General features: G+C 36.1%; 1 protein-coding gene across 1 annotated transcript in view; it reads left to right on the top strand.

Moving 5' to 3' along the window:
• The window catches only part of LOC150079090 (sodium/hydrogen exchanger 8-like), a 167,636-nt gene that overhangs the window by 47,540 nt on the left and 97,781 nt on the right, over positions 1–22,315 (top strand). The window contains exons 7-8 of the mRNA XM_090382203.1: positions 6,285–6,463; positions 19,151–19,289. Coding sequence (XP_090238329.1) covers positions 6,285–6,463; positions 19,151–19,289 — 318 coding nt within the window. The remainder of the gene's footprint in view (positions 1–6,284; positions 6,464–19,150; positions 19,290–22,315) is intronic.

Below are 22,315 nucleotides of genomic sequence, written 5' to 3'. Positions count from 1 at the left end.
TTTTATGGTGTGTTGGTAGACTGAAGTTGGCATGTATTGTATGAAAGGGACCTTCTGAGCTGAGAATTAATGAATGACATAAAAGTATTCTTTAATAATTCCAGTTGATTAAGTGTACAGAAGTAAAATAAAATGAAAAAAATGTATATTTACATATAAAATATAATATATACAATTAAAATATAAAACTGGTAAAAACTGTTCAATTATAATGAAGTGCAAGCAGGATATAATGAAGAACAAGGTAAAAAACACATGCTAGCATTTGATATCCCAGGAAGTCTTTGCCAACCATAAAGTTCTTTAGTGCAATGCCACAATAAGTAGACTGGTGGAGCAGTACCAGAATGGGAGGGGAGGAGTATGTGGTTAGTAATTATTTGTGCAATATCATTGATGCCTTCTGCTATTTCTCTGTGTTATTACCTGTTCAAAAACTGGGTTGATGTGTAGGCCCAAATTACAGTTAAAGCAGGTGGGGAGTGGTGGAAATGTATACCAACCAATGGCAGTGGTATGACTGACATGTACAACCTGTTATGTGAACTTTATTGGGATGATGGACATGTTCCATATTCAGTGAAAGAGGATCCTGCACATCCCTCTCTTGAACGGAAGTCAAATACTTGTCTGTTTGACTTCCAAGTTCAAATAGAGATCAAATGTTCCAAAGATTTTACCCTAATCTAGAAAATAGTAATAACTGGGGTCTTAAATTTGCAAACACCTGAGGCACCTCCAATTACTATTACAGCTATGGACTCTCAGTTCATTTACTTCTGCCATTTACCTCTGTCATGTAGCATTAGCATTAGTAGAGGCATATGATGCAAGAAAGCAAGCTTATTATGCAGCATCAGCCAAAAAAAAAAAAAAAACCTCCCATTTCACCCCTCCATTTATTCCAAATGCCTGTCCAACTCAGCCTTAAATTTTTTTAGGCTATCAACTTCCACAACAAAAGATGAAAGTCTGTTCTACTTGCTGGCTAAAGGCAAATTTCTGCACATGTATTCTACAACTGTTTCTCCTCAATTTGAATCTGCACCCCCTCAGGTTCTTAATCTGAGCAAGAGGAAGAATCCCATCAGCATTCAGCTTGCTCAACCCATTAAAGGCCTTATACACCTCAGTCAGATCACCTTGTAGGTGCCTAAGGCCATGGGTTGAGCAAGCTGAATGCATCAGCCATCATTCTGAGGGTCAAACCATGATCTCTTGCCACAGTTTCCCCCAAAGTTTTGCAACTCTGTCCTCATTTCGAGAAGTTGACAGAAGCCCACTCTTGGGTCATTGCAAACGTTCTCATGTTTGCAATGACCCAAGATGTTCTGCACCCCCTCAGGTTCTTAATCTGAGCAAGAGGAAGAATCCCATCAGAATTCAGCTTGCTCAACCCATTAAAGGCCTTATACACCTCAGTCAGATCACCTTGTAAAGGTGATCTGACTGAGGTGTATTTGAACCACTTATAACATTCAAACACACTGATATGACTTAATGTTTCATTACCAGAAACAGTTTTTAACATTTCATACAATTTGGTTGCAGATTTTCCATTTTAAAGCAAAATTTGATATTTGCTCTCTGCTTTGTAACATCGTGACATGAAACATTAATGCTACTAACAAAACTGATTGATTGCAACCTGGCCTGCTGGACGATCTCTATAACACCATCTGTTGCAGGAAGTTTGAACTGCAATATACCACTTCCATTTATTTTCAACATGACCATGACAGCACCACTCTGGGAACTTTATTGGCACACCTTGTATAAATTGCTCTGACCATAATGTTATGTGGGTTAAACCACGAGTTGTCTCGAGACCACATGGATGAGCATTTGACTTCTGTTCGAGAGTGGATTAGCAGGAGTCCACTCTGGCTGAAAATTTTTGGAATACCAAGAGTGGAAGATCACTCTCCCCATTGAGAAAAAAGAAATTATAGGCATAATTAATTTCAATTATCAGATATTCACTTGATTCCAATCAAGTATACATGATTGGGATCAGCTGTACATAACAGCTGTACTGCCACTGTTGGTGGAATCTCTATACATTTCTACTACCCCATTTGTTTTCATAACTTAGGCCTATGCATGAACACACTTCTGAATGGGTAATAACTCAGATGGATAACAAATGGTATCATAGAACTTTGCACAAACAGTTATTGACCACATGATTCTCTCGTTCTGTGTGGCCACTACTCTGTCAGTGTATTTATTTATTTATCATAGCATTGTTCTAAAAAACTTTTTATAGTTTATCCTTGGATGTCGAAAGCTACCGTTTGCTTGTTACCTTGTTTTTATCTTGCTTTCACTTGGCATCATAAGATGTGTGAACAGTCACCAACCATGTGATCCTCCCATTCAGCTGTGGTAACCACTCTATCAGTCTTTTTATGTATTGTAGCATTGCTGTAAAGAACTTTATAGTTGACAAAGGCATCTTGGAATTTTAATAGTTACCATTTGCTTTTTACCTTGTTTTATTCTGCTTTCAACCCACTTTCACTTTAATTGAACTGTTTTTACTAGTTTTATATTTTGGGTAAATATGTTTTATGTGTAAATGCACTTTTTTATGTTTTATGTGTAAATGCACTTTGTTTATTTTTATTTGTCTTCTATATACTTAGTTGATTGGAGTCATTAAAAAGAGTATTTTGATGCCATTCATTCCTAACCTAGGCCTCTTTCATTCAGTATGTTTAAGTCAGTATAAATATACCCTATCATCATCATCATCCATTTTCAATCCACTGCAGGATGAAGGCCTCTCCAGCAACTTTCCGGTTCCTTCTGTTTTGAGCACTGGCCATCCATTTACTACCCAAAAACATGAATTTCATCTATCCATCTCCACTTTTGTTTTCCAGGTTTTCTTCTAGCTCCTCTTGGGTACCATTCTGTTATTTTCTTAGTCCATCTGTCATCATGTCTTTGAGCTATGTGTCCTGCCCAAGACCATTTTAGTTCTTTAGTTTTGATAAGAATGTCCTTTACTTGAGTTTGCTGCCTAATCCATGTGTTTCTCTTCTTATCCAACAGTCTGATTCCCAATATAATTCTTTTCATTCTTCGCTGTGTAGTTCTCAGCTTCTCTTCCATTCTTTTGGTGAGTGCCCAAGTTTCACTTCCATAAGTCATGGTGGGGAGTATACATTGGTTCATTATTTTACGTTTCAGACAAACTGGGATATTGCTCTTCAGTATGTGACTATATTTCCTGAATGCTATCCATCCAAAATTTATTCTTCTCTTGACTCCAGCCATTTATCATTATTACAGCTAATAACTTGTCCCAGATAAGTATATGACTCCACCTTTTCAATTACTGCTCCTTCAATCATTATTTCCCTTTCTGTGGTATACTTGTTCATCATTACTTTTGTTTTAGCCATATTCATCTTTAGTCCAAAATCCTTACTAACTGTGCATAACTGATTAAGATTTTCCTCTAATTCTTTGGGATCGTGGCTTATGACCACAATGTCATCTGCAAATCGTAAATGGCTTAGGTACTCTCCATTCACGTTGACTCCTTTCTGTGACCAGTCTAATCTTCTGAAAGCTTCCTCAAGGGCAGCAGTAAACAGCTTCGGAGATATTGTGTCTCCTTGTCGAACTCCTTTCTCTCATATATTTTCTTCAAAATCATAATATATGGGGTATCTATGCCTTGTCTTTCCAGTGCCCAAAACATTGCCTTATGCGGTATGAAGCCAAATGCCTTTTCAAAATCCACAAATGCCAGGCATAATGGTGTTTTATATTCATTTGCTTTCTCCATTAGTTGTGATATTACGTGAAGGTGATCCATAGTTGAGAATCCTGTCCTAAAGCCAGCTTGCTCTTTCGGTTGATTCTCATCAAGTATTCTTTCTAATCTGTTAGTAATGACCCTTGTGAACAACTTGTAGATGTGGGATAACAAGCTAATTGGTCTATAATTTCCAATTTCGGATTTATCTCCTTTTTTATGCAGAAAAACTATGATTGCATTATTCCACTGCTTAGGCGTCACATCTTTTCTAATGCACTTTTTGAAGAGCCTTGCCAGTTTTTGTGTTGTGTCTCTTCCTCCCAATTTTAACAACTCTACAGTAACTTCATCTTCCCCTGGGGCTTTCTGATTCTTCATTTTCTTCAATGCATGTTCTACCTCATCAGGAAGAATATCGGGTATATCGTATGTGTTGCTACTTTGCAATCCATCTTCCCCACTGCTGGCATCATTCCCTCGCTCCTTGTATAATTCTCTATAGTAGTCTTCTGCTATTTGAATTATGCCTTCTCTGCTGTTTATAAGTACGCCATCGCTATTCTTCAGTTTCAGTATAATTTTTCTTTCTGTATTACTGCTCATGGCTGCTGATTTAAATCCTCTATTTTCCCTTAATGTTTGTTCTACTTTTCTTGTGTTAAATCTTATGTCCTCTCTGAGTCTCTTTCTAATGGCTTTGCATAACTCAGTATACTCATTTTTCTCCCTGTCAGTGTTTTTCTTGTTCATCATGACAAGTGTTTCTTGACTAATTTTTTCTTCTTTGGATTTCTTTTTCCCTATAGGTTTCTTGGGCTTTATCACTTTCAGAAAGTTGTAGTATTCCTCGTCGATATCTTTGTCCTGAGTAGTCTGCAGAAGCTCAAACTTGTTCTTAAGTTCCAGTACATACTGCTTTTTCTCCTCCTCTGTTATCTCAAATACCTTTGTATTATTTACTCGAGTCAGTTTTTTCCTTTCCTACATCTATATCAAGTGTACATTTTATCATTCTGTGATCACTTCCAACATTTACCTTATTCAGGACGGTAACATCATTCACAATATATCTTCTGTTAGTAAGGATGAAGTCGATTTCATTAGTTGTTAATCCATTTGGACTCTTCCATGTCCACTTTCTGTTCACCCTTTTCTTGAAAAAAGTGTTCATTACTGACAGTCCTTGAGATTCTGCAAATTCCACAAGTCTTTCACCTCTATTTCTTTCACCGATTCCAAAATTTCCTATAGTTCCTCTTTCTGCGCTGTTTTGCCTTTTTCCAACCTTAGCATTGAAGTCCCCCATAATAATAGTGTAGTGGGTTTTCTGCTCATCTAGAAGACTCAGTTTCGGTGTACATTTCTTCAACCTCTTCATCATCATGGCTCGATGTTGGTGCATAAATCATTATAATCTTTAGCTTGTACCTCTTAGAAATCTTGAGTATTAGTCTTGACATCCTTGGTGATGTACTTTTGAATTCCAAAATGTTGTTTTGAAATTCAAAACCCAACTCCACCTTCACTCCTTTCACTGTTTCCATTGATGTACAGCAGATTTCCACTTGATCAACTTATAAGTGATTCATTTCTTCTTCTTGTTTCAGCCAAACCGATGATATTCCAATTCACATTTTCTAATTCCTTTTCCAGCTCTAATATCCTGTACCTGTATCTAATATACCCAATACCTAGGGTCATTGGTTTAGTCACTGGTTGAATTTGCAACTTTGTCCCTGGAAAATGATATCATGATGCCAAGCTGTTATTGTTATGGAACTTTGTTTTTTTCAGTTCATTGAATTGCTTGGATTGCAGTGTGTTATTTATTATGGTATATCATTTCATATGGTTTTTCTTGTATTACTGAAATCAACTCTTGCGTTCATGGATTTATTTGTTGGTTGTAGGCTGTCAAAATTCTGTGGCAGACCGTTGGAATAACTCATGGGAGGAAAACCTTATTCCTTCTGTCTGAGATCAGCCAACTACAATTCTGATTTGAAATGCCTTTTAAAAATTCCACCAGTCATTGATAGAATTTGAATCTAGACATCTCCATTGTAATAACTAATGTCGAATGATGTCATATATATTGCTACAGAAAACTGTGGTGCAGGATATCATTTCATGATACATCTGAACTGCATGTTGTTCACTTTGTTATTAGTTATACATATCCAAGGAGGGGAAGCATAGACTGAAACTTAATACTCCTGTGGAAAGTGTTTAAAGAAAGAAGTATAAGTTGTGTATAGATATGATTAACATATCTTGCAAAGGAAGGACATCTCAGCAGTTCTTATTCTGCTTTGAGTTTAAATTTTTTTTATAATATATAGCATTGCAAAGATAATATTTAATTTATTAGTTATTTAATCAACAGTTTTGCTTATAAAGTAACCGATTTATGTTAATTTAACATAAAGAGTTTAAATGTTGCTTAATCAGATTTGAAATAATCCTCCCAAGATTTTTTGATTGTGAAGTCATTTTAAATTTATTTTAGGCTGATGTAGCATATAAATTGAATTTTACCGAGAGTTTTGCCTTTGGTTCACTGATTTCTGCTGTTGATCCTGTGGCTACAATTGCCATTTTCCATGCATTGAATGTGGATCCAGTTCTGAATATGTTGGTATTTGGTGAAAGTATTCTAAATGATGCTGTTTCTATTGTGTTGGCCACGTAAGTTTTTTTTTTTTTTTTTTTTTTATGTTTGAATTTGAAAAGAAAGTATATTCTGTACACGTTGGCCAAAATATTATATTTGAAATGAATTGGATGTGGAAGATCAGTAAAAGCAATTTAATTTGATACATTTTTTTTTTTTTTATATCACAATGGATATAATTATACTAAGTAGAAATTTCTTCATCATTATTGTTGTATTGATTATAAAGTCATTGAGTAATTAGCATGTGAAATATTTTTTTTAATCGGTGTAAGCATTCTGTGGTTATGCTGATTGTGTTTTATCAGATATAAAAGTCTAGAACCATATACTATCATGCATGGAATTATCATGCATTTACTTGTTGCAAATATGATATGAGAGGTAAATGAGCATTTACTGTCCAGTAGTGCTGGTATCCTAACAGGTTTTCAAGGTGTTTAATAGTTCATTTCAGATGTGGCATTTTTATCTTTTAATATCTACTGTTAAATCACATGTTTTTGCCTAAAATTTCAGTTGACATTGTGTGCTTTATTCTGTAGGAAGGGCTTTTATATATCACATGGAGGTTGAGATATAAAACTCTAGCTAGAACCTGCAGAGCAGTAGAGGGTGCTGTTCTGTAGGCCTGATGTAAGGCAAGAAGCATGATTCACTATAAGGAGATCAGTTTAGCTTGTATTTTTACTGGAGTAACTCTGTGGAATCAGGCTCCGTATGCAAAGGAGACATGAACGAATATTGCATTATGATAAAAAAGCATTGTTTTCCTGTTTAGCCTCCACTCAGTATGACTATTTCTCATAATTGCAGCTGTAAATTTCTAGACCTTTATAGTATGATTGTTATTATGTGGAGTAAAATTTAGTTGATTATCCAGGACGATGCTCAAATATTTTAACTGTGGAACTAATGGAATTTATTTACCTTAAATTTTGATATTTGTTATGGTGGTCGTCTGCAGTTGAATTTACTTCAATGTCATTTTTGTTTTGACTGGGGAATATACATATTTTGTTAAGACTTGTGTAAGTTACCAGATTATGAAGTGTGTTGTTGGAACTAGATAAGACTTTCTAGGAAAGATAAGAACCAGGTTGTCAGAATAGGTGATGGTAGTAGTGAAGTCAAGCTGTTGATGAATCCAGGTGTGTAAAACAATGTTCCAGAAGAGAGGCTCCAGAACTGAGCCCTCGGGGCACCCTATAGAAATAGATCTTGAAAGATAATATTGTTTAGAAACAACCTGGATGGATCTATGCTGAAAGTAGTTATGAATAACCTTATAGAACTACTCTGAACAATTGGTATAGTGTAGACAATTGAAGAAGCTTTTCCACCAAAGAGAATCAGAAACACCCTCAAAGTCAAATAAATATAGCTAATTCATAGATCTCCCTTATGCTTCACAATTAATACATAAATGAAACTGAGGAATCCTTACAGGATTTACCTTTTTTAAATCCATGCTGAGAAAGTGAATTGAAATTTTGGCTGTCAAACAAAATGGTCAATCTAGCTGCAATGAGTTCATAATTTATCAAAAGTAGCCAAAAGAGATGTTTGGAGTGTCCTTATCAGGTTTACAGATTATTTTGATTAACGCAGTCTTCCAAATTTCATGGAAAATTGTAACCAAAAGACATTTTTTATGCATATTAAGGAGAATGTTGGGAAGATCAGCAGATTTTATTATTACAGCATTTTCAACAAGATCAGTGCCAGGGCACTCGTTATAAATCTGTCTTCAGGAGAGTGATGCAGTGAGTTATCTGTGGTGCCTCCGTAGCCAGGTGGGCAGGAGCAGCAGTGCGTAGCACACGCTTCTTAATTAGACCGGGGTTTGAGCCTGTGACCACAGAATATGGAAAGGTCAGAATGACCACCGCATATCCCTGGAGCAATATGGCCTTAGTTGCTAATGCTCCTACAAAACCAAAAAAAAAAAAAAAGTTCTGTGCCAATTTTAAGCTGCTCTGGAGGATTTCAAGTTGGATAATTTTGAGATATAAGCTGGTTGAGTATAATATTTATTGTATCATGCCAGTTGGTTGTTTCCATGTTGTTGCTAATAACAGTATTGTAGATGATATGCGAGGTGAGTTATTTTTGCAAATTTTGTATAGCAAACCTCAAGGGCCAGAGTTGCCACGTGGTTAATATCTGCTTAGCAGTAGCCTTCATATATTTCTTCTAGAGGTCTCTGTAAGTATGTTTAAGTCTTTACTTCTGTTTCAGGCCAAGATCTTCTGTGCTGAAAAAGTTTTCATGGTTTGTGAACATGCTTACACAAAACTGTTTTAACAGATTATTTCCATGAAATTCTTGAAATTCTGAAATGCAACAAAATATAAAGTGAAATGGAGAATGCATGTCCAAAGAGTTGCCACCAGTCAAAACTGATTTGAAAGGGCATGACAACCACCACAGTGTCAAGTAGAGAATTCTTTTAAAACTTCATTAGAGATCATGTAATTTCCAGTAATGACAAGCATAAGATTGTCTTTATATGTCATCATGCTTAAGCTTTGCAAATTGCAGCTTCTGGATGTTGTTGTTGTTATTTGGTTTTTTGGGAGCATTAGCAACTAAGGCCATATTGCTCCGGGGATATGCGGTGGGCATTCCCTAACTTTTCTGCATCCTCCGTATTTGGTGGTCACGGGCTTGAACCCTGGTCTAATCGTCTAATCAAGAAGCGTGTGCTACGCACTGCTGCTCCTGCCCACCTGGCTACAGAAGCACCTTGCAGCTTCTGGAGACTAGGCACCTGCAAGGTGATGTGATTGAGGTGTATAAGGCCTTGAATGGATTGAGCAGGCTCAATGCTGATGGAATTCTTCCTCTTGCTCAGATTACGAACCTTAGGGGCATAGATTCAAACTGAGGAAAGACAGTTGTAGAATAGATGTGTGGAAATTTAGCTTTAGCCAGCGGGTAGTTGATTGCTGAAACAAACTTCCATCAGTTGTGGAACTTGATAGCTTAAATAAATTCAAGGCCGAACTAGACAAACATTTGGAACGAATGGATCAGTGAAATGGGAAGGGGTTTTTTTTTTGGCTGATGCTGTATAAGCTTACTTTCTTACATCGTATGCTTCTACTAATGCTGATGTTATCAAAGGTTTATTGGACCATTCATCAAGAACAAGATTCCAGAGAAAGTAGTCCAACACAGAACTCTGAGGATAGCCCCGAATGGTTCTCTTACTCTTTTATAATATTTATTACTAACATTAACTTTCTGTTCTGTGAAATATTCTGTAACAACATTGTATATTAGGTGGTTAAAGGCTTCTTGGAAGTCAATTAAAATTCCAAGTGCAAGTGTAAGGGAATTGTCCATACCTGATCCTGGTTTAAAGCCAAATTGGTTAGGGGTCTGCATGCCCTAAGATATTAGGTTTTTATTATGAAAACCCCCAAACACGAGAAGTATTAGAACATATAGTGCTTAGTACTGTGCATGGGCCTCCGTAGCCGACTAGTCAAAAGCAGAAAGGCAGTAGCACACGCTCTGAGTAGACCAGGGTTCAAGCCCCTAACTGCTAAATATGGCCGATCTGCCAACCTGTACTGGACCAGCATGGCAGATTATGGTCCATTTCCCTCAGCATGAATTGTTGAGGCTTCCATCCTGCAGTGGGTTGATAATTACCTTTTTTTTTAGCGTGCATGGCGTTAAAGGTTGAAAAGGAACTTATTGAATGAAAGCAGATACTTGTTGACATTAGACTCTAACTTCTGTAGATTATAATTTTCAGGAAATACATATGAAGGAAGGTTGTTCCAGAAAACGGAAGTTGAATGAATAAATGAGGAAGAAGAAAAGTTAATTCTGTGCATTTTAAGTTAGACAATAAAAGGATGTTGACTGATGGCACGTGCTTTGGAGGAGAGAGTAGGAATTATGGAGGACAGTTCAGAAGAACAGTGCCATTGGAAGTATCTATGGAAAAGGCATGCAACAGAAACAGAATGTCTATGAGACAGAGAGTGGAGAGACTCTGTTAGAGACGAGTCATTAATTAATTAACCTAACTGCCATCTTCTGCATGGAATCTAGAAGCCTGAAAGAAGTTTTGTGGACACTGTGCCAGATGTGGGAACAATATTCCATGCTGGAGTGGATTTGCTATTTGCACAGTGTGAACAGCTGTTTTGAAGAAAAGTAACCCTGAGAGTGAAAGAGAAAACACAGATTTTTAGATGCAGAGAAAGCAATATTTGTAATGTACCCATGCCAAGAGAGATCAGAAGTCAGGCCTCAACAATACTCCCCCTGCATACACACAATTTCGACTCCCTTCAGTTACTATCTGGCAGCGTAGAGGCAGTGAGATTATACACTAGTTGATCTGGAAGCCTCTTTGAGAGTTACCAATAGGTTCATTCTGCTGGACTATCTAGCGGCCAGCCTGTGAGCACTGTTTTATAGCTGTACCCTAGAAATGTAAGAAGATGGGATCTCACCTTTGTGTCCATCATAACCTCAAAAGACATCAATCATACTGCATGATGGAAGAGATGGGAGGGTTGCCGGAGCTTTGCTCTGGAGAATGAACATGGGTTACACTACTTCAAGCCTGCAGTAAGCATAGTGGTGGTATTGCACTGGTTGATGAGAGTCATCTACCACTAAGTATTGCCTTGTAACACAGAGGGATGACATTCTTCCATGTGGTGTGGGCACCACACCTCAACCTGGGTGGTCGCCTCCAGTATGCTAGATGCTGTATTTCAGGACTTGTACATGGGGATTATACCTATGGTTACTAACAGTTCCATCATCGTGAAGGTACAAGCAGATGATTTGGCCATCACAGATTGACCGGCCTTTGCTGAAATTAGATCCATTTGGCTTGAGTGTCACCTGAATATCAGTTCCATCAATGTTTAGTCTCCCAGGTAGCAAGCACAGTTTGGCATACCCGAGAGAGTGGCTGTGACAGCCTCAAGGACCAACAGTTAACTGTAATCCTGCAGGCAGTGATTTTTTTTTTGTAAATTTTTTCAAACACAGGAGAAACCAATTGGCCAGTAGGTTCTGGGTCAGTTTCAGGTTTATCTCAGCCTTTATGTATTATTTTGGGGAGTGCTGTGTGTCAGATTTTTGGGCAGGAGTCAGTGAAACATCTTGCGTACAGAGCTGTAAAAATGTGGGGTAGGACTTTGCATAACTTTTTAATCACTTTTCTGTCACTAAGGTTCTGGTAACACCTGCCCTCTCCAGGGCAGGTGTTAATTAAAATTTTTTTTTTGACTGCAGCATTATATAAAAAACAAAGTGTATGATGTAACCAAAAAAAATTAAAAATGACAACTGCCCTACAAAGAAGCTTATAGATGGCATGAGCATTAAAGTAAAGCACCATTGACATATTTTCCCATGTTAACTGAGATCTCTTCCCATGCTAATGTTATTGTGATGTTTTTAATGATTGACATCACATTTCTGGGTTTAATGCCCATTGACAAAAGCCTGTTCTGCCATATTCCCTGTAACATGTTAGTTATGTGATCACTAACAGCTGTGGGAAAATTTGCATACATTTTCAGGGAGTGGTTACTGATAAACTCCCAAAGACAAAAATGTTGTGTAAGGTTGTGAGGTCTAAGAATTGAACTGGTCATGGAGTCGGCTACCAGTTTGGAATAAATAAACGAATGTCCATTTATATTCTGGACCAAGGCCAAGAAAGTGTTACAGTTTCATTGTAAGTGTTTTATTGCAGCCAACACAGTGCAGTAGCTAATAATGGGCTGCACACTTTTTATGACAGCATATGGGATTGATCGTGCAATGTCTGTATGCAGAAATTCATGGAGATGAATCATTATGTTGACATGGACATCAGTGATATGTGGTAGAAAAAAGTTTTCTAACATGTCAGAATAAGCAAATTTGCCACTCATTTTATATAATCCTTTTTTTTTTTTTTTTTTTTATTTCCAGGAAAAATAGATCATAAACATTTGCATAACTGAGAAGTGCACCATGTTCACCTTGGGGGTTGTCATGCATACATGAGTGTAGTTTTTCACTTTTTCAGATTCTAACATTTTGTTTATTCATTGGACTATAAAGCGTTTAGGGCGTAAGCCTCAAGCTATGGAAAAGTCTAGACTATGTATAAGTATAGTGAGAAAGCAATAATAATACATAGCCAAATCTGAATGAACAGAATATTAGCAAAGCGGCATCGTTTTAAGTTATATCTCATATTGTGAATACCTTCACAACGGGCACCTCCGTAGCCAGGTGGGAAGGAGCAGCAGTGCATAGCACATGCTTCTTGATTAGACCGGGGTTCGAGCCCATTACCACCAAATATGGAGGTTGCGGAAAGGTCAGGGAATGACCACAGCATATCCCGGAGCAATATGGCCTTAGTTGCTAATGCTCCTAAAAAAAAAAAAAAACCAAACCAACCAAACCTTCACAACGAGTTGCCATGATATTGCACTACTTTGAATAAGTAATGCTTCACCTGAGGAGAAGACTAATGTTACTTATTCTCAGATGGATACCACCACCCAGACGGCACCGTTTCAGGGCTATTTTGTATTTGTGTGGGATAATAACTTGACTATCCAGTTGTCCCTATTAGACTTAGAAAAGCAAAAAGGTAGAGGCAAAGTAATACTAGGAGTGGAAGAGGAAAAGAAATGGTGGTGAAGAATGAAAGGGACAGTAACTCCTTCAATTCACACCACTCAAAAATTCAAACTCCTCGAATAGCTGCCCCAGTGGGGAAGACTGTTCTTACATTTTCTAGATTTATTAGTATATGTGTACATGCTAATTTTATTTAGCATGTAGCAAAGAACAACCTGTTGGGAGGTGACAGTGAAGAAGATAATGCCTATGTTAGCCATTAAATGGTATGACTACAGTGAGGCTGTGTATCCATATTGTGGCCAATAACTTTGTAAAATATATGCTGTGGAGTTTAATTATATAAATATAAAAATATTTTGTGCTTGTTCTGCTCCACCAAAGTTTAAATTTTGTTGTTTGCATTACTTGTGTGCCAATTAAAAGTGGAAATTGTAACAAATAATTTTTTAAAAACTTGAGAGATCTGTTTGAGGCATTTTTTAAGGCTTTGAAAAAGGTTGTGTTCTAAGTGGTGATGGTTCTTTATACTTTCTCAGGGGGACACACAAAATGGTGTTTAAACCAGAATTGAATGATTGCAGAACAGATGTGCAGAAACTTACCATCAGCCAAATAAAACTTTTTATTGTTGGAATAACATCCATTTAGTGGTATGGAGGAAGTTTGAATTAATTTAAAGAAAATTAGACAGGAATTAGAAAATTAGAAGGGATTGGCAAATTAAGTGGATAATAATTGTATTAGTAAAGAAGTAGGTATCTTTTCTACAGGACTAGGTTTAATACCCATATGTTTAATGCCCAGTGTGGTAGGTGTTGAAATAATTTTAGAAAACTAATGTTACTGTGCATTGTGTGTTTTCTTTCTATACTCTCTGGGGGACACTTGTCTCTTTCTGACAATGACAGAGCTTGAACTTACTGCTCGTTTTAGAACCAAAAGCTATTATCCATAAGTTGACCTAAAGTTATTAATATTCATTTTAACTGAATAATATCCTTAGTCACTTTTGTGCCATAAAAAACCGAAATCAAATCAAATAAACCGAAAACATCACCAAGAAACCCATTATTTATTAAAAACTTGAAGGTATTTATTTTTTGGATCTATTTGGCTTCTTCACACAATAGATAGCCAGAAAAAAGAAACTAATGCAGAATAGTGTTATTTTCTACAACTGTTTCAGTATCTATATTGAAATAGCACCCTGCTGTTTCATTTATTTGCTGTATAGGACCACTGGAGCTCAAGGGTTATATTATACATGTAATAAAAGTTATATTTCTATAAATGTGCAGTGCTGGACTGCTCATTTAGATACAATTCATTTATTCACCACTTGACACAAAATTGCTAATTGTGGCTACTTATATGATGATAGAGCCAAATAGTTACAAAAGCAGTAACATTGCCATTGAGCTTAATGAATAATAAATTTGCCTTCTTGGTAATATTACTTGATATTACCAAGAAGGCAATATTACATAATATCAAGTAATGTCTGAGAAAGAGTAAGGCTGGAATCCTTACTCTTTCTCAGACAACACACATAAGGGGATAAATTTAAATTGAAAAAGGATGGCTGCAGGACAGATGTGCAAAAATTTGCTTTCAGCCAGAGAATGATTGTTGAAATGAACTTTCGCCTGGTATTATGGAAGTGGGTAGCTTGAGTAAATTTAAGGTAGGAGTAGTATATTGTTAGAGAGTACAGAAGAGGTGAGAAGTTTTTTGACTGATGCTGTATAAGCTTCCTTGCATTATTTTTCACTACCAACACTAAAAATGGTATTAATAACGTTAGGCCAACTTGTGGATAAATGTAGTTGGATCTCAAGTGAGCAGTAAGATCAAGTTTTGTCACTGTCAGAGGAATAGTAACAACCTCAGGGGAGGGAGGGAGGGAGGGAGGGAGGGAGAGAGAGAGAGAGAGAGAGAGAGAGAGAGAGAGAGAGAAAAACATAATGCAAAGTAGCATTAATTTTTAAAACTAAAAGGGTTTTTTTTTTTTTTTTTGCTTATGCTGTTATAAGCTCGCTTTCGTTTTTTCATTTTGCCTTGCCAATACTGATACTGTTGTATAATATTGGAGAAACACATTTTTGTTAATTTTGCTCTTTTGAAAATTCTCACATTTTTATTTGAATAAACCCATATAAAACTGTTACTTGATTGGTCATATTGTCAGGCCATAAAGGTCTTCAGTGTGAAATTTTATTACTGTTTGTGTCATGTTTTAGTACTTAACATGTGGAATCTTGATTAAATTTAACAGCTATGATTAAATATAACAGTTTATATTGGTTGATAAATTTACATTACTTTCTGAACTGCTCTCTCCTCATCATATCTTCTGTAATTTCAACTTCTTAGCTTTCTCTTCTTTAACATCTTGCTCTCTAATTTGGATTGTATTATATTCTATCACAAGTGATGGATGATAATTGCACTTTTTTATGAATGTATAATTAATTACCAGTCACAGAGTATATTGAAAGAATTTTGATGAGTTCTTCAAAAATGTTTGCTGCAACCTAATCAAATTTTCATAAAATAAAGTTGAGTAGAATGAGTGAAAGACATTTCCAAGCATGGGGCCTGAATGCAAGGACACTGATGCAAGGGCTAACCTTGCTCATGTTTCTTAGATATAAAATGAACTTTTAATTCAAATTGATTTTTTTATGTATGTATTTTATTTATGATTTTGATTTTTTTTTATTTGAGTTAATTTTTTTAAGAGTATTTAATGATGCTATTCTGAACGTTTTTCTAAATAGTTTCGCAATCACTTTGTAAATGAAGTCAGCTCATTCTGAAGGAAGAATTAAGTGCATGTCATTCTGTCGAAATTTTATCAAGTGAAAAATGACAGTGTCAAGTGGCTTTTCTGACCTACCAACAGTCATGCAACTTACGGATCAGAAAATCATACTCAATTGTAAACATTGGTATTGAAGGAAACAGTTTGAAGGGCATTTATTTATTTTTTTTTTCCCTTGCTGATTTTATTTTCAAGAGGAGAGAAGACAGTTTTTGCAATTACAAATTATAACATAAAAAGTGCTATTTAATACTGTGCTGCAAGTTGGAATGAAGTATAGCAGAGTACAGTAGTAAGTGCTTGGAGAAAGCTATTAAATGATAATGTTCTTATTTTTTTTAAAGTAGAATCTTTAAAGATGAAGATTCTTAAAATGCATCGCATAACAGTGATGAGAAAGGTATTAATTTGTGGGATGTAAGAACATGGTTAGAAGAAGATGAAATAAAAACAGCATTTCAAAGGGAAAATCTCTAGTGAAGTGAAGAAAAATAAGAAGAAAAAGACACACAGAGGCAGAAGTGCATCGATACTGTTATTAAATTTGCTAATTCTCATGAATTTGAAAATATTTCTGTGATCTAAGAGAAATAAAGGATGACATTGGGAAGTGGCAGTACAATGTGACCTTTACTCTTCAGAACATTTTCACTTTCTTCAAAAAAGACAATGACTTGGGTGGAACCGTGGGTATATCTGATTAAATTTATAGGTTTTTGCATTTAACACAAATTTTATTCTGGCAACCCAAAGGTCGCTGGTTCGAATCCTGCCTCGGGCTTGGATCACAGTAAAATGCAAAAACTTTGGGAGATGCATTATGGCCACAGAAGCTGATGTGCCAACAACTAACAAAAAAAAAAAAAAAAAAAAAAGTTTAAAAAATAATACCTATGATTTTTTAAACAATAAAATTTGAACTCTGTATTCCATTTTGATTTTAATATAAACATTTTTTGTCCTGATAATTGACTTGATATATATTGCTGGATTATAAATAAATTGCTTGTTTTTATGAACTGTGACTTGAAAATATTAAAAAATATATTTAATTGTATTCTGTTATTCAGACTTATCACTAATTTGGTCTGTCCATTCTCCACTTTTAGGCTGAATTAGTGATGCCCCTACTACTACTAGTCAAAAACAATTTATAAGGTAATATGTTAACTTAACATTGAACTTACATGCTGGTGCATATTACTAATTTCATTTCTGTTGAGATTAGCATTAGTAGAGGCATACGATGCAAGGAAGCAAGCTTATACAGCCTCAGCCAAAAAACCCCTTTCCATTTCACCCATCCATTCACTCCAAAATTTTGCCCAGTTCTTCCTTGAATTTGTTTAAGCTATCAACTTCCACAACGACTGATGGAAGTTTGTTCCAGCAATCAACCAGCCGCTGGCTAAAAGCAAATTTACTCGCATCTTTTCTACAACTGTCTTTCCTCAACTTGAATTTATGCTTCCTCAGGTGTGCAATCTGAGCAAGAGGAAGAATCCCATCAGTACTGAGGTGCCTTGTCTCCAGATGTTGCAATTTGCAAAACTTAAGTTGTTCTTGGTAAGTTCAACCCTTTGTTCACTTCACCAATCTCTCTTCTCTGTGCTCATTCCAGTAGCTCTACATCCTTCCTAAAATGAGGCCTGCAGACCTGTATGCAGCACTCAAGGTGTGGCCTGACTACATCTTGACTGCCTTATACAAGGGATAATCACCTCCTTATCTGTGCTAGCAAAATTCCTGTTTTCGTAACCTTGACTCATTGCTACTCATGCCTTATCGCAAGGCCTCTGTGGATAATCAGAATAGCACTTGTTGAGTGGAATGTTCAGATCTCATCAGTGTCACACGAGATTTAAGCCCTTTTAAGTGGAACTAAAGCTAGTCTTTGGCAAAAGTGTAGGGTTTTCTCCAGCAATGTGCTTTTTATTATCTTAAAATCTAACTAGTTATGGCTTTGTGGTTTGGCATGTTATAAGTTATGTTAGCACATTTAGACTCATGATGCCACAAATATTTAACACCCATTGACACGTGTGGTCAGGTGTGAAAACAATGATGTGAAATTTTTTTTGTTGTTAGGATTTCCTGAAATATAAACAGAAACTTATTATATATTAGTATATATAATATCTAGTATATATATATAATACCTTTCTAGGCAAAATTATATATCTCTTTTGGGGATTACCCTGACTTCTAATCTCTCTTGGCACAAGCACATTACAAATATTGCTTCCTCTACAGCTAAAAAACTTAGTTTTCTCTTTCGCTCTCGGCGTTAGTTTTCTTCCAAACAGCTGCTCACTCTGTATAAATCGCAAATCCGCCCTGCCATGGAATATTGTTCCCACATCTGGGGTGGTGCCCCCAAAACCTCTCTCAGGCCTCTTGATTCCATTCAGAAGAGCAGTTAGGTTAATTAATGATTCATCTCTAACAGAGTCTCTCCACTCGCTTTCTCATAGATGTACTGTCTGCTGCATGCCTCTTCTACAGATACTTCCATGGACACTGTTCTTCTGAATTGGCTTCTATAATTCCCGCTCTCTCTTTCAAAACAGTCCGAACACGTGCCGCCACCAGCCAACATCCATTTACTGTCCAACTTCAAACCCACAGAACCAACTTTTCATCTTTCTCATTTATTCATTCAACTGCCGTTTTCTGGAACAACTTTCCTTCATACGTATTTCCTGAAAATTACAATCTACCGAAGTTCAAGTCCAATGTCAACAGATATCGTCTTTCATCTTCTCAACCTCCAACCCAAGCATGGTACTAAATACTATAGGTTCTAATACCTCTCGTGTTTGGGGTTCACATAAAAAAAAATATATATATATAAATAAATATTATTTTTATATTCATAAATAAAAAAATTATATTAATCATGCTTGTAGATTGCATTTACATACAATTTACAAGTGTGATATCTTTCTAGTCATGCCACTAATTAGAATAGTAGCCCGACTCTTTTGCAACTCTTCATCAGTGGAAACCAAGTTGTAAGCTTAGTTAATTGCCTAATATAAGAATTGTTTACAATTTTGCATTTTCTGAGTGCTTAGGTTTTAAGACATTTTTGCGAGTTAACAAGAGTGAATGAAGGCATCTTGTTTTTTTCTGCCAGAAAAAGGTACTTTATGCTTTTAATTGTAAAATGCTAAATGTTTACTAAATTATTTCTTTTCAAATATTTGATTGATACATTTGAGTGGTTACTGCTTAATTTCATTTTCAGCACAATATTGGAATCGGCACAACCAGCAATGGCCCAGTTATCTGCTGGGGAGGCTGTTCTACATGGAATAGGACGGTTCTTTCTTATGTTTTTTGCTTCTGCAGCAATTGGTGTTGCATTTGCCCTTATAGCAGCTTTAATATCCTTTTATTTAGAATTCATCACTTGGTATGCTTATTACATTTGAATACAACAAAAAACTATAATTTATATGTTGTTTTTAAATATTATAGAATTAAATAAATTTATTTTATTTTGAAAATAATAAAATATTAAACAAAACTATTGGGATTATAGTAAATTATTGCTTGCCACATATTCAGCTATTTTAGTTGTATTGATTTAAAATTCTTATACCCTCCAAATAAAAGAATACACCTAAACCCCACTGTTTGTGTCCATAACAGTATAGTAGTTTCGTCATTTGTTTGGAGAGGTCTGGCTTTGAATTTCATTGGAGATTGAAAGAATTCTTTAAATGGCTTCTATAGTTATCTGACCATATGCAGTGGGAGCAGGGATTTTCCCACATGCAGATGCCCATGAACATGTGGAGACAGTACACTGGTGCAGCATGGCTTGAGATGTTGATACTTTAAACCACAACTGACAAAAACAGCTTTCATGCTATGGTGTTTGTGCTTTGATCATTTGTGTTAAAAACCTGAGATGATACCTCCCATGTGGAGTCAGGCTTTCAATTATTTTTTTGACCTGATTGTGCTTAATCTTACCATAATGTGCATGAAAATTATTGCAGTAGACTATATGTATTATGCATGTTTGTATGCATAAGTATTTATTTCTGTATATTATTATAAATTAATCTGTTTAATTTTACACTACGATATGCATAGTTAATATTTATTTTATCCTGCCTTAAAATGAAATGTATAAGCGTGTTTTACTTTAATATATTTTATTTATTTATTTATGTATTAACTACATATCCTACAGAAAGTTTTATTTTTAAATTATACAGAGATTGTTATTATTATTATTAGCAGCTATATGGTGCAAGGAACCCTGAGGCTTATACTGCACCAGCCAAAAAAAATTCCCAAGTTACCCTGAGAGAGAGAGAGAGAGAGAGAGAGAGAGAGAGAGAGAGAGAGAGAGAGAGAGAGAGAGAGAGAGAGAGAGAGAGAGAGAGAGTCAAAAGTAGAAGGGAATCACCGAGAAGAGAAGAATGATGATATCCAGCTCAGTACCCTGGGTGTGTCAAACCCATACTCACCAGATGTGAGCCCCCTGGGGTTGCACATGCTCAGTAGTAAACAAAAATTTAAAGCAATACTTATCAACAATTACATAACCGTTTAAACATTAAGTACTAATTTGAAAATTGTATGCATCCCTGTATTGAATTTCCATCTTTGAGAGTGCTTTGGGCCCTCCACTGATTTTGGTTGAGAATTGTTTTTTGTCAAATGGTGCCATCTCTCCCAAGCAGCCTGGATGATCAATTTTTAGTTTGATATAAAGTGATAAAACAAATAATCACTTGATTGGTAGAAATCCACATCATAGTGATAAGATTAATATTACTAAAGAGGCAGGAATCTTGCCCTATGTCTAATAATATCATTAAAGTTAAAAAAAATTCCTTTGAATATTCAAACTGAAATCAGACAACCTGTGTGTTTCTATTTATCAGATTATAGCTGAACCATTTTAAGAATCTTATATTCAATTTTTTTGATCATTAAAACTGTAGAATTCAGTGTTCAAAGAATTCCAAACAGTTGTTCTGAATGCATTTGATCGGAATTCTTTTCTCTGGAATATCATTAAAACCAGGATCGTAGCAAATGAATTCCACTATATCTTTAAGATATATCATTATATCTGGCAATCATTCAAATTTTAGAGACTAAATAAAAAACAATTAAGAATTTTGTTATAAAGGAATATCATGTGATTAGCAGTATTTTTGTGACACTTATGGATGATTATATACACTATCCTGCTATTAATGCCCTGCATAACCACAAGTAACCTTTATTTACAGGAAAACAAATGTCTGCTGTAACCTTTAACCTTTATGGCAGCATCATAAAGGTTAGAGTTTAGCTCTGTTTTTTTGGGCAGAATCCCCTCACGCACACACACCTGATAATCCAGTTCATATTAGAGGTTCTGTATAGGATTGAGGTTAGGGCTGTGGGCTGGCCAGTGCAACTTTTCATTGCTCATGTTCTGAACTCAGTCCATCACATGACATGTGATGGACATGGATTGTCCTGCTCCTACAGGTATGGACCTTCTCTGATGTGCTACCACAGCATTAATAATGCTTATTGTCCGTGATGTTTAGATTTACCTCAGCATTCATGGTTTCGTCCAAAACAATCAATGGTCCCAGGCCAAACCATGAAATACAGCTTCAGACTGCCAAACCTCATTGTTAGTACGATACAGTCTAGCAAGTAGTTCTCTTTGAGCATCTGCCATACCCAGCCATGACCACCATCAGATTTTAATGTCTGATAGTGGTCATGTTTGGGTAATGAGTGTAATGTGTCTTGGTGCACTGTAGACCATGCACCATGACTCATTACAAGCACAGCTTTATTGGTCTATGGTCCAAGAATGGCAGACCTAACACCAATTTAAGTTGTGTTTGGCATTAGTCTGGTTGATTAGTAGCTTGTGGCTGGCTGCACAACCATTGTAACTCATATCAAGCAGTGGCCTGCACATGAGTACAGTGTGCAGGACATTCCATATCATGCAGTTTCCTGCATAAACACTGTATCTGTGCCGACAAGTGTCTCACTGAGAGTTATATTTGCTGCAACCACAATGTTGAGCTGCTTTCCAAGCAGCAAATACTTTATCCTGTCACATTCTAACTACTTGGTTAGATTTTTGGGTCATCTTCTACTTCCAGCCTGTTTCCATTTGCAGTTCATTACTTTGGTAATGAACTGCAAATGGAAGCAGGCTGGAAGCAGAAGATGGTCTATGGATATTTAGTGCCATTGAAATGTCACACGTAGACTGATTTGCTAATGTGTGGCACCCTATTATCATTTTATGCTGGAAACCTGTTAATTCTGTTGGTTGTGGAATCTTGCAGTCAATTGTATTATGGTCTCAAAGGCCTATGAGCATATTTATAGTTGCATCTGACACAATGCTGCTTGGGTAGGATGTGACCAG

Source organism: Mastigoproctus giganteus, chromosome 10, assembly GCF_048544385.1.
Source record: "Mastigoproctus giganteus isolate SK-2022 chromosome 10, ASM4854438v1, whole genome shotgun sequence".
NCBI classification, from domain to species: domain Eukaryota; kingdom Metazoa; phylum Arthropoda; class Arachnida; order Uropygi; family Thelyphonidae; genus Mastigoproctus; species Mastigoproctus giganteus.
The sequence above is the reverse complement of the archived record's forward strand: the minus strand, read 5'-3'. Positions and strand labels throughout refer to the sequence as shown.